The following is a 12,833-nucleotide window of genomic DNA, read 5'->3' as shown; positions in this document are numbered from 1 at the left end:
TTGAATAAACGTAACTTATAGTTGATCCTAAGTCGTGACCAATGTATCCTGTACTTCAAATAGTTGGATGTTTTAACTGTGGAGAAAGCTTGATAAAGTTCAATAGAAACAGACTTTTGCATTTATAATATGAAATTGGTTGTTAATTTATCTATATAAGTATATCAGTACATAGATAATAGATAATCTATACAAGTTATTTGGCCTCTCTTAGTTTGATATGACCGCATATGAGTGGCTCAATGATATTTGTACAAAAAAATACAATAAGTACAAAAACACATCAGTGTCTCACTACTGTAGCGCGATTCTCTTCAGACGGTACTATAAAGTAGGAACGAAGTTGTACCAAAGTTCTTAAAACGATTTTAAACTCTCGCGACTTGTAAATTAAAGGTTAAAATACCTTATTTTTTTTCCCGACATTTCCCGTCCCGTTGCATTACAATATTAAGCTCGCAAAAGTCCTCGGGACACAAAATTCTTTCTTAACCCGGGTTTTATCTTTAAAATCAATTTATCATAATAAAATATCAGATTACTTTTAAAAGTAGATATTTTAAACGAGTCTATAATTAAGTTATGTTAATTAATTCCAATCCAATTAGCGTAACGTGACGTGTTAATTAAATATTAATGTATTTCACAGTTCATTTTATGGCATATGAATAATGCATCTTGATTTTAGCATGGCGAGTAATTGATGACAGGTTATAAAAGTTTTATTTTAGAACTATGCGACCCGCGTGGCTCCACTCGCTTGTGGAAGCTCGCACTCGCCATGAGGAAATTATTATAGAACTTAATAATTTCAGTTGAGCAATTGCTTCAGGTGAGCTTTACGACGCTTTTTTAACTAGTATTCAGCTCTCCGTGGTCATTAAAAATTTGAAACTAAACCAATTTTGATATTTCTAGCAATTAATAATTTTCGTTGATGATCCAAGTTATGGTAATTATTCATCTTTCGTGTCTTAAGAAGACGAATCAAGCAAAATTTATAATAGAATGTGTATAATTATTGTGCACACAATAGATCGTTACAAAATTTACGTAACACTCGACCCTGTCCGTTATTAGAAAAAACAATCATATTGTATTACAAAACGAGAACTAGCCAAACACGTGAGTTGTGGTTGTTTTAATCATTCGGACCAAAACGCCTTAGAATAGAAAGAACTTAACTAAAATCATTACTTATATACCATTAGGCCAATGAACGACTATGGTTGCCTCAATTTTCTTTCCTGTAAGATCAATTCATTACCTTCTACTCATAAACAAACATCTTAATTGGCCTATTCCTGCTATCGTTCACACGGTATACATAAGCCTTAGGACACTATAAATATAACCACTTTTCACTTTCCTACAACCTAAACAAAATGTAACTAGTAATATTTAGAGCAGAATCAATAACAAAAATCCGGTTTCTAAAGGTGTTTGTAGACTTGACTGTTTAGGTGTAATATTCTTAAGAATGTTATAATAAGAGATGTTCATCTGTAGTTGCGATTATCGGTGTGTAAAAAAAATCCTTAAAAGGGATTTGCTATAATCTGTTTATAGAATCAAAAAATCTAAATCATATCATGTAGGTCATATGCTGACTTATGATAGTCAATGATACAGAGAGCGAATTTACCGCCTGTTCGGAAGGTAGGGCCAATGAGAAGAGCTGGCAAGACACTCCTGGCCACTTTCTTTTATAGTTTGTGGGAGTAACGGAATGACCTAAGCGTTTTTGTGCTTCGAGCATTTAATGAAAATATATAATAATATTAGTTACGTCAACAGAAGCCGTACTATTGATCTATCAAATAATTTTGACTAAGTTAACCACTAAGTACAGGTGTAATGAAAAAAGATAACTCACATAATAAATAACCCAAAAAAGGGACTTTTACTTCGATGTCAGTGAAACCAAAAATTGGTTGGAATTTGGCACAAAGTAAAGCACTTGCCAACTAAATATAATTTTGATTTTATAGAAATAATATAATTTATAAAATTAAATAACAGGACTCCAACGGTGTCTTGTTACAAATAAATGTTCAATTGAATCACCATCTTAACAAAAACGCCAGCAAAAAACGGACACGTTCTATTAAAGTGTGAATGATTGTAATGGCTATAAAATTAACACAAAATAATTAAAATTGATATGTTTTCTCTTTAAAATTGGATTAAATACGCTTTTCTATTGTATAGAGAGTTCTTTATTGTTGTGGCCTACAATATATTCAATGTTTTGCTGTCTAAAATGAGATCAATTTAGTTTCAAAGTTTTTTAAATTATGTTCTATGACCGTATTCGTCATCTACACTATCCATTATTATAGAAGAATAAATAGAAAAGAGCATTTGTTTATATCCTCTTTCATGTTGAAATGAACAGTTTTGGATAGAATTAAGAATAAAACCCGAGGCAAGAAATCAGCTACTTTTTTCAATAAAAAGTAAAGCAGGTCGAGGAGCTGGCATAAGCCCGTAGATACTATTTCGAAATATCATTGGTCTTGCCCCGAGTTTAAACCCAACCCCTCACTTGCGTGGAAAGCAGCAGTCGATTATTTTTTAAATATTTTTATAAATTCCAGACGACCTTGGGACCGCGAAATCCGGAGAAATAAAACGCAAATAAATGAAAAAAAATAAAAATGTTTCATACTTTCTTAAGGGAACGCCTACTCTTCGCACTTGACCAGCGTGGTGGACTCAAGGCTTAACCTCTTCCGGGAGACCATTACTCAGTGGAGCGGTAATGGAGTAAAAAAGACGAATAAATTATAAGATTAATGTTTAATAATAATTTCAGTTAGTCTGATCGTAACACTTTTTTACGAGTCATAAAGATAAACTCATAAAGTACTCTAAAACTTGAGTTTAAGTATTTCCATAAAGTGTAGTTTAAAACAGGTAATAAATTCATTTGAAGTTGACCAATTTAAACCACCCAGCTATAAGGTTTATGGAATATTTTATTTATTATTACTAGTAATGTCTAACTCTGGTACTATAATAGTACTGCATGTTACTGCCGTTCACGAGGCTGGGTTCTCGTGTTGCTCAAAATAGGTAATATTTTGTTTTTGAAATATTTCTTGGAACTTGGAATCTTGAATCTTGGAACGTCCAATAGGTTTGATGTTCATCACATGGGACTACAGTAATAAATGGCGAAACGCGTGTGAAACACCAAATTCAAATTTAAAATATCCTTTATTCCGTAAACTTCGTACATAGTATTTGAAATGGTTGCATAAAATAATTGATTGACAGTTTCGGAAAAGAAAAATGGCAAGAAACTCGTGAGAAAAATGGCAAGAAACTCGTGGCTTGCTCTTTTTTCCGGTCATCAGCTTCGAATAAAGTGTGTGTAGTCTGTAGTTATAAAAACTTCAACACAAACGAAGCAAGTAAAAACCAGTACAGTATGTCTTTCAGAGATCAAAAGATTTCTTGAAAAAGATACCTCCTAAAGATCAAATTAGTTTGATGTCGATAAGGAAGACTCATGAGAACATAACTTACTTGTAAATGTGGCGGTACTGAGAACTACATTATTGTGGAGATAAGCTTGGGAAATATTTTTTCGAAGTAACTCTTGCACACGAAGTAACATTGCATTTTTGACAGAAATAAGGATATTTTTCTGGACTTTTGTAACATTTTCTTCAAAAGAATATGGAATCGGCTTATCGCCTTTTTGAGTAAAATAAGCTAGTATAGCATCAGGCATTGACCATTCAAGCAGGCAATTAATTAAGTAAACTATTTTGTTGTCCACCTTCATTAACCTATAATAGACAAAATAAATAATTTCAAATTCCATATACCAACAACTTTTCGTGCACTTTTAAAACCAAACTAACACAAAAATTTCGCCAGTCCGTGCAAAAGATTTACCGCTAACTTTATGCGTAAAACGTCCAATGTAACACGGTGTGTGTATGTTGTATACTCAACACGTTAACGGCGAACGTGCAGTCTGTAGATAAATATTCGTAACTAGTACACAGAGAAAATAAAAATCGTTAGATAAAAACTGTTGTTTTTACGTAGCTTGTGAAAAATGTATATAGTTTTAGTTGAGTAAAAATTATAACATTTTCAAACGGTTACCTATATTGTATTGTTATAAATGCGGTAGATATTTTGTCAGTTCTCTTTTAAGTTAAACTAATGGAACGATTTCAAAATTGTGCATGGAGAAATTTTCAGTTAGAACTTATAACTATTTTTTATTTTTATATTTATATCATGTTCTGTGAAGTTAGAAGTAGATTAGTGACTTAATCAAGTCCGAGTAGAATAATCATCAAGCTAACCTAGGTTGAACGCAAAGTGTTTCACCTTTTCAAATGAAATAAATACTAAATAAAATGTAGAAAAGTATTCTGATAAAACAAACTGTTTTAAAACATTCTCCGTTCAACAAAAAACATTGAAAACAATTTGTTACATAGTTTAACGAAACGTTAAAACTTTTACAAAGAAAGAATTTAAATAAAAACAGTTTCGAGTGATAAAACTATTTCGCAATTACACTAACTAAATTAAACTTGTTTGTTTTAGTACTAAAGCGTTTGTGCATCCGATTTGTATTCGAGAAATCTCGGATAGAAGTAATTATAATACTAGAGAGAAATGCAGTATTTATGACAACTACCGCTCTAAGACTGGCGACTGGCAGACAATAATAATATAGTTTTGAAGGAAAATAATTATACACAGTGTTTTAAGACTAATAATTGTAAGAGTCTGATAGCTAGAGAGAAGCTAGTGGCTTAGCTACATCAGGCGGCCTGCAACTGTAATCGGTGTAACTTGATCGAAACCTGGAGCAATATATAAGGTACTAGCTGACCCGCGCAACTTCGCTTACGTCACATAAGACAGAATGGGTCATAATTGTCCCCGTTCTGTAACATTTCTCGTTGCTACTCCGCTCCTTTTGGTCGTTACGTGATGATATACAACCTATAGCCTTCCTCAATAAATTATTTAATATAGCTGACCCGCGCAACTTCGCTTGCGTCACGTAAGAGAGAATGGGTCAATTTTTTTCCCGTTTTTGTAACATTTTTTACTGGTACTCTGCTCCTATTAGTCGTAGCGTGATGATATATAGCCTATAGCCTTCTTCAATAAATGGGCTATCTAGCACTGAAAGAATTTTTCAAATCGGACCAGTAGTTCCTGAGATTAGCGCGTTCAAACAAACAAACTCTTCAGCTTTATAATATTAGTATAGAAGTATAGATAGATTATAGTAGCGCGCTTAAAATCATTTAAGTCATTAAATATTAGTTAAAAAGACGACAAATAATTCGTATGTGTTTTCGCTATAACCAGCTTTTAGTAAATTAATAGCCCAAGAAATTGCAAGCTAAAAGCAGCATTTGTCTTTTAGAACATCTACAATTCCTAATCGAAATCGTTGACATCGATTCTCGATTCATCAAAGCAATGCCGATTGACACTGATAAAATATCGACATGTAATATTAATTGAAGGGGAATTGATTCAAGCTGTTGACAGTTTGTACTGATGACAGGATGATAAACGTTATTTACAGTACCTCGATTATCTACTACTATCGACTACCGACAACCGGCTAGCTATCGAAATTTTGACATTTAGAATGTACTGCCAAAATGTTTCCTACGGCTGCCGTCAGAGGCGCTGATCAGATTTTCATACAAAATTTCTCGATGACAGGTCGGTTGTCGGTAGTCGATAGTAGTAGAGGATCGAGCTACTGTACGGTATGTCAAAGTTGTTCAAGCTGCCTGAAGAACTTTAATAAGACATACTTAAATTGACAATCAAGATCATTTTTCATCCAGCTCACAGAAAGCTCACGTCACTACCGCTAACAAAAGGTGAAATGTACTCGTAGAGACAGTGCCTTACCTCCCTCCCCTAAAACATGAGACCCTTGACCAGCAGTGGGACAGTATTTTTTTTTTATTTTGACAGATAGTGGAATATTACTAAACGGCATTAAATGCAGTAGTATATCTTTCACAGATCAACAAACGAATAATTTAAAGTGGTCATCATAACGTGTACTGAAAATTGTTACAACCAAAAGTTAATGTAGGTAGATATAATGATAAACATACATCAAACAAAATCATCGTCCATTTTCAAACGCCACAACATAATTTCCAAACCATTAATAACTAAAAAAGGAACTAAACAATAATAAATCAAAACAAATGTCGTATTAACAGTTATAGACGTGCGCGCACGCGTCATCGATCATGATCTATAGATCATTGATCTACAAGAATAATAAGCGCCACGATCAATAGCGAAACAAATTTAATTATGTTTTTTAATTCGCTTTGCGTTTGCCGACATGTTGAAATCCTTTTTTATAAATGTGAAAGATTGTTTTTTTGTCTTTCTGTATGAAATGGCTGAAAAGATTTTGACAAAACTTGGTAGTTTAATAGACCATTCTTTGGAGAAAGACAAAGGTGCATAATAATAACGCAACTAAATATATTTGAACTTAAGCTACCAATTAAATACTTATACCGATATTAGCTTTTTCTTTTCCTTTGCGTCAAAGCGATTGAATCCACACAAAATTTGGCATGATGATAAATTATAACCTGGGGACAGTATAAGCTCTTAAATATTTGTCACTTTAGTGAGTAATCTATACACATACAGGTGCCGATTTTATAATTAAAGCCAGCAACGGGTAAAAGTGAGTTTCAAAATAAATATTTAAAGGAAGCCAAGATTGATATTTTGGGGTCAAGTCAGTTTGGAGATAATGTTGATCGATCATTATCTCAAATAAAAAATGGAGGTGGGTTCAAAATAAATTATTTTACGCCGTTTTTATGGTTTCAGACTGCTTTCGTTTCAACTTTTCACACCTTTTGCTGTGGTATTTATGACTGAAGGTTTTTATTAACATTTTTCTTTTACTGATTTTTGGATTGATATAAATTGACTTACTTTCTTTTAGAAGCATAGTTTCTGCGAAAACTTTTGAAAGATCACTCTGTTCGATCCTTTTTGGATAATTTTGCTAGAGATCATGATGTTGATTTATTCTAGGGATGTTATTTTTTTATAGGTGCGACTATAATTGTCTTTTTAAATGTGCAAATATTTTTCTTTGATTTCTTCGAGTTCTAATAATAAACTATAGCTTAATAGTTCAAATAGTTTATTATCATCTTCAAACTGGTTAAAATCAAGAAGAAAATATACAGTTACAAGATGCTGCCTACCTTCTTAAAATCCTCTTTTAATAATTTTGCTTTACACCGCTAAAAGAATCAAATCATAAGATCTCATAAATAAACGGCGAATACAATATTCTCAAAACACTAAACGGAAGAGCTCACATTTTTACCATCAATAAAAATACTCGAGCAATATTAAGAAATAAAAGTATATTCGAAGAACTAATTACTGGTTAATTATGTACAGTTATTTCCAAGTGTCACGGTGGCCTTATTAAAGCGAATTTAAAGATAATTGCTGGCTCGCGATTTTATGTATGAACTTATAAAGTTGTGGCCATACGATAAACATGATCGAAAGGCAGCCGTATCTTTTTTCTTTATGAAAAGATCACGAATCGATTGTTTCTTTTTTGCTTATAAAAATACTTTAATAATGCAATACTTCAACTTTTATTGAGGATATCAAGCAAATGAAATTCGATAACGATCGTATCTATCGTCTATCGACAAAATCATTAATACATAAATATTATGCGGGTGCACCCTAGCGGGTGTGATAGGAACTAATTATTCTGTACATTTTAAATGTCAAAATCTCGATACCGGTTAGTACTGACTATTAAGAATCGCGAAAGTCCTTATAAACTTCAGATACAATCATTCACCGTTCTTTATACTGTATAATTAACAGTTTTACTTTATTACCAAGCATCATGATAGAACAAAAAACCGTATAAAAAACTTAGGCATCTCCGAAACAAAAATTCAACTAATATTTTACCACTATTTTAATAAACAGGCGTCAATAAAACTATTAGTTAGTATTTTTTGCTTAGTTTTTTTTCATATTTAATGTCAATAAAATGCAGAAATTGATTGATGAGTTCAATATTATGAGAGCCGCTTTTCGTTTGCATAGTTAATGAAGATAAATGATCGAGGATATTTCAAAATTTATTTTATTAAATATATAGCCTTTTTTATAATACACACGCCCATCGTTCAAGCTAATATTAGAAGCAATATTTAGTATGTTTGACTTGTCTGATACTGAAAAACTAATGGAACTCTTGGCTGTATTTTATCCCAAAGAATAGGATTCCAACAAAGTCACTTAAGTGAAATCTTTGGCAACAGCTACTAACATTAGACACGCGAAAGTTTGTAAATATGTATGGATGTATGTTTGTTACTTTTTCACGAAAAAACTACTGAACAATTTTTTTAAGAAATTTGGTACTATGATAGCTTAGTACTTGGATGAACAAATAGAATATTTTTTTCCGGGAAATCTTTTCACGCGTACGAAGTCGCGGGATAAAACTAGTAATGTATAAAATACAGTTATAATTTGCGGTAAGTTGTACATTTAATTTGTTTAGTTGAAGGTCAAGAGGTTAATGTTTGACCAACTTTACTATATTGATGGGTTTTTCTTTCTGTTACTGTATAATTCTTTACGGCTAACTCATAGAAAATTAGTCACATTGCTGGTTAAAGCGCTCTTCTTGAGGAAGAGGTTACACTTTAAGACCGATACGCTGGCGAAGAGCGGGTTTAACACTTTTCATATTATCTTTGAGAACTTAAAAAAGACTTTCGGGTATACAAGGTTGCATCGTAACGTCTTCTTCATCCGTGAGAACAAGTGATAATTATTTTTAATGTACACGTAGCTTTAAAAACTCTTCCTTGCCGTGTGTAAACTCTCGATCTAAGTAAAAGATAAATGTTTTATACCCCAATTTGTTATTCAGTGTTGACAATCAGTAAACATTTGAATAAAATGATCATGTTTATATTAAATCCTAATTTATTACTTCTAGACTTCATTCACAAATCCAAACGGAAATAAAAAATCAATTATACATTCTTAAACAGTTGGATAATTTAATTTAAATTCTGCGCTACTTTTTAGCGCTAAATTCGACAGCGCTGTGGTCTCACCACTACTTGACCGGTTTCGAATCATTTAAAGTAAAGCGCGCATACATTTTGTTTGAAGAATAACTTCCGATTACTGTTTAGTGTTCTAAGTGGGTAATTTATTTTATGTGTTTTTGTTTTAAGTATGCGAAATATATAATTTAAAAAATAGCAAAGCAGTTGATGTTGACAGTTGTATTAATGACGTTTGCGAAAGAAAAGTGACCGGGCAATGGACTTATAAAAATCACAAATATTTGATTGCTTGATAATAACTTATGTAATAATAAATATTATTAAATTAATCGACTTGGTGTTATATAGATCTCACAACTTTTTACGGCAGAGAGACTGAGCTGCGCAACTTGGGGTTTTAACAGAATGTTTTTGATGGCATTATGTTTATCGATAGTATCCCGGAGGTCGGTAAGGATCCCGGTACATAGCAATAAGCCCACCCTATCACGTGGGACTAACTATTTTAGCGAAACGTTTTTAGTGATAATAATATTATGTATGTATGAAGTCTTAATGTAAAATTTTACATGTATAAATAATTCGCCTATTACCTATCTAATATGAAAATACACCCACGTTTCACTATTCAGAATTTCAGTCCCAGATCATTTAGGGCAAACCTGTACGTATGATATTCCGTGATTTGTACATTTTCAAAAATAAATAAGATTGACTTAAAAATGCTGACAGCAAAACCCGTTACATCCCGGTGTTATGCACTGCGCATGCGCACATAAAAGTTCAACAGCACATCTTTTCATTGAAATTCTTCCCCGACGTTATAATTGATAACGTAATTACATTTTGTGCGAATTTAATGGCTAATTTATTATAATTCGTGTTTGAAACAGTGACTTGTTAGTTTATTTTTGTTTGAAGTTATTTTTAAAGATATGATTCATTGGTATCATTTTGTTTTGTAACAGTATCGGATTTAAATAAATGAATAATGCGTTAATTTAATGAGTATGTTTATGATATCATTTGTTTTGTAACAGTATCGCATTATTAATGCGTTAATTTATACAGTATGTTTAGTTTATAGTTTTCGTTTTGCTTGCAGATTTGCATTTAAAGTATGAAATAAACATATTACGGCCTTTTTTGTTTGTTTGTCAAATTAAAAGTTTTATTAAAAAATCGATATCTCTCGTACTACGAGACGCAGATGGATTTTTTTTGTCGTTGAAGTACTATAGAGTCGCATTAAGCTCTTCGAGAGCTTTTTTTTTATTCAAATAGCTTATATAGGTTTAGAAGGATCTGCCTGGGTCTATTTTCCTAGTCGAATACAATACCAGAGCTTTCAAAAGCAGAATAACTGGGGTATCTCTTGATAGGCATGTAACATCCTCGACTTCATCGTCACTTATCATCAGGTGAGATGGGAGACAAATACCTTAACCAATATTAAATATTAAAAAAAACTGTATAATATTATATGTGAAAAAATTTAAGATCCTGCACTTACCAATAACGAGTAACGCAGCAGTAGCTAATATATGAGTCTTGGCCTCCATTTTGTTTATACAACAATTGAGCACAGTTCACACTAACAGTCTTCGCAATAAACTATTATATACACTGTGCACTGAACTCAGTAATCCATTGTGTTGAGAATCTGTAACAAGGAGATAATTATAATTAGTAGATATTGCATAAAGAAAATAAAGGACTTAATTTTACCCTGAAATGAGCTTTCTTCAAGGTATTTATTTCTTCGCAATATATTTATTTCAGGACCGAAAATATTCCTCAAATAAAATCATTTGTTTACAGAGATGATCCAAAATTAAAACGTAATAATGTCAAATAAAAAAAAATATTCCTCAAAGAAAGTTATTCGTTTACAGAAATGTCCGAAATAAAATAGCAATAATGTTAAAATTAGACATTGTCTTAGCACTAAATAGTTATTTATTGATATTCAACATTAACGTTAAAATTAATTCATACCAAAGAAAATTAAACTCACATATTTTGTACCCGAAAATCTATGCCTATTTTTTGTATATTTAGGCAATAAATAAATCAAATAATAAATATAAATTTTGTAATAATTCTTATTAACCCTTATTACTCCTACCCTACAAATATTTATTTTGTGTGAGAATAGAACCTACTACAGCTGATAGAAGGACGGTTGTGAAGTGACTACAAACTCTAGACTTAGCGGTATACAATAGTCATTCTCTCCCCTCCAACTTTCGTACTAATAACGCACAATTGCACACCAAAATCGCCAACCCGTATGTATGTAGGCAAATTATTGTCGGCAAGCAGGTTAGCCAACCGAATGTACATACGTAGACCGGCGACATAGTGTACCGCTGAATTATAAGTCAAACTAGAGGCCGCCCGTGACATTGTCCGCGTGGAAACCCTTCCCGTGTAAATCCCGATCTCTCGGGAACTCAGATAAAAAAAGTAGCCTATGGGTTATTCTTGGTCTTCAGCTACCTACATATCAAATTTCATCTTAATCGATTCAGTAGTATTTGAGTGAAAGAGTTACATACATTCATACATGCATACATACCCACAAACTTTCGCATTTATAATATTAGTAGGATTTCATAAAATCCGTCCAGTAGTTTTTTCGTGAAAGAGTATCAAACATACGCACACACATCCATACTTTCTTATTTATAATATTAGTAAGATTAATCATCGATTTTTACAATCACTATACAATATTTCCTATAAACTACAGTACATACAATGCTTGTATACTTTCACTTAGCACAAATCGTATACAAAGTTCAAGGGATAAGGATGCGTGCAGAAAATCACCTACTTACGGTATTGTGAGAAACGTTTATCCATACACTGTGGATAATGAAGCCGTTTTGTATACCGCTTATTAAAAGGAAACTGTAGGGCTTGCGCATAAATATATGGGAACTTTTTCCTTCAGATATAGTTTTGATATTTTTTTTTGCTGGTAAATAAAATGCCATCAAAAACACCCTGTTAAAATCCCAAGTCTCGCAGCTTAATCTCTCTGCCGTAAAAAGTTATGAGATCTATGTAATACCAAGTTGATAAATCTATTTAGTCTCTACTTAAAGGACCGTCTGTCTTAAGTTATTACATAAGTTATTACCATGCCAATATTAAAATATTTTACGTTTAAAACAAATAGATCGACCTGGCCATCGCATGAAAACAGGTCTGCTGATTCCGGATGGGATCGGAAAAATAATATTAGGTCGGGGACAAAGTCTTTTTGCATTATAGTATGTATGAACTTGTAATAAAATCTCTTTGGCTTCAAGAATCACCAATGAGTACACAGTTCATTAGGTTTCTGAGCTCGTGAGGTACCCAAATATGAGCTTTTTTGTGTAGAGAAAAGATTTTATTACAAGTTCATACATACTATAATGCGAAAAGACTTTTTCCCCGACTTAATATATGCACATAATATCATGCCTGTAGTACCTGAATCTAAAGACAGAGGTGTATAAAAATACACGTTTCACTCCGTTTCTCGGTCGGTAGCGTATGCGACCGCCATGTAGAATTGTACGGTTCGATTCCTCGGTCAGGCAAACTGCTATTCTTTCTAATTCAGATAAGTATATTTCAGTAGGTGGTAGTCCATTATTTGGCGACGTATCACCTATTACATGGAACTAAAATTGTTAATAGCGAAGCGTGAGTATA

At 32.4% G+C, this 12,833-nt stretch overlaps 1 protein-coding gene across 1 annotated transcript in view; it reads right to left on the bottom strand.

The window, feature by feature from the left end:
* LOC142982803 (serine protease inhibitor dipetalogastin) overlaps positions 1-12,833 on the bottom strand; it is a 77,363-nt gene that overhangs the window by 24,721 nt on the left and 39,809 nt on the right. Inside the window, exon 3 of the mRNA XM_076129487.1 lies at positions 10,636-10,785. Coding sequence (XP_075985602.1) covers positions 10,636-10,684 — 49 coding nt within the window. The 5' untranslated portion in view covers positions 10,685-10,785. The remainder of the gene's footprint in view (positions 1-10,635; positions 10,786-12,833) is intronic.

This window comes from Anticarsia gemmatalis, chromosome 22, assembly GCF_050436995.1.
Source record: "Anticarsia gemmatalis isolate Benzon Research Colony breed Stoneville strain chromosome 22, ilAntGemm2 primary, whole genome shotgun sequence".
Classification (NCBI taxonomy): Eukaryota; Metazoa; Arthropoda; class Insecta; order Lepidoptera; family Erebidae; genus Anticarsia; species Anticarsia gemmatalis.
This window is presented reverse-complemented; position numbering and strand designations above follow the sequence as displayed.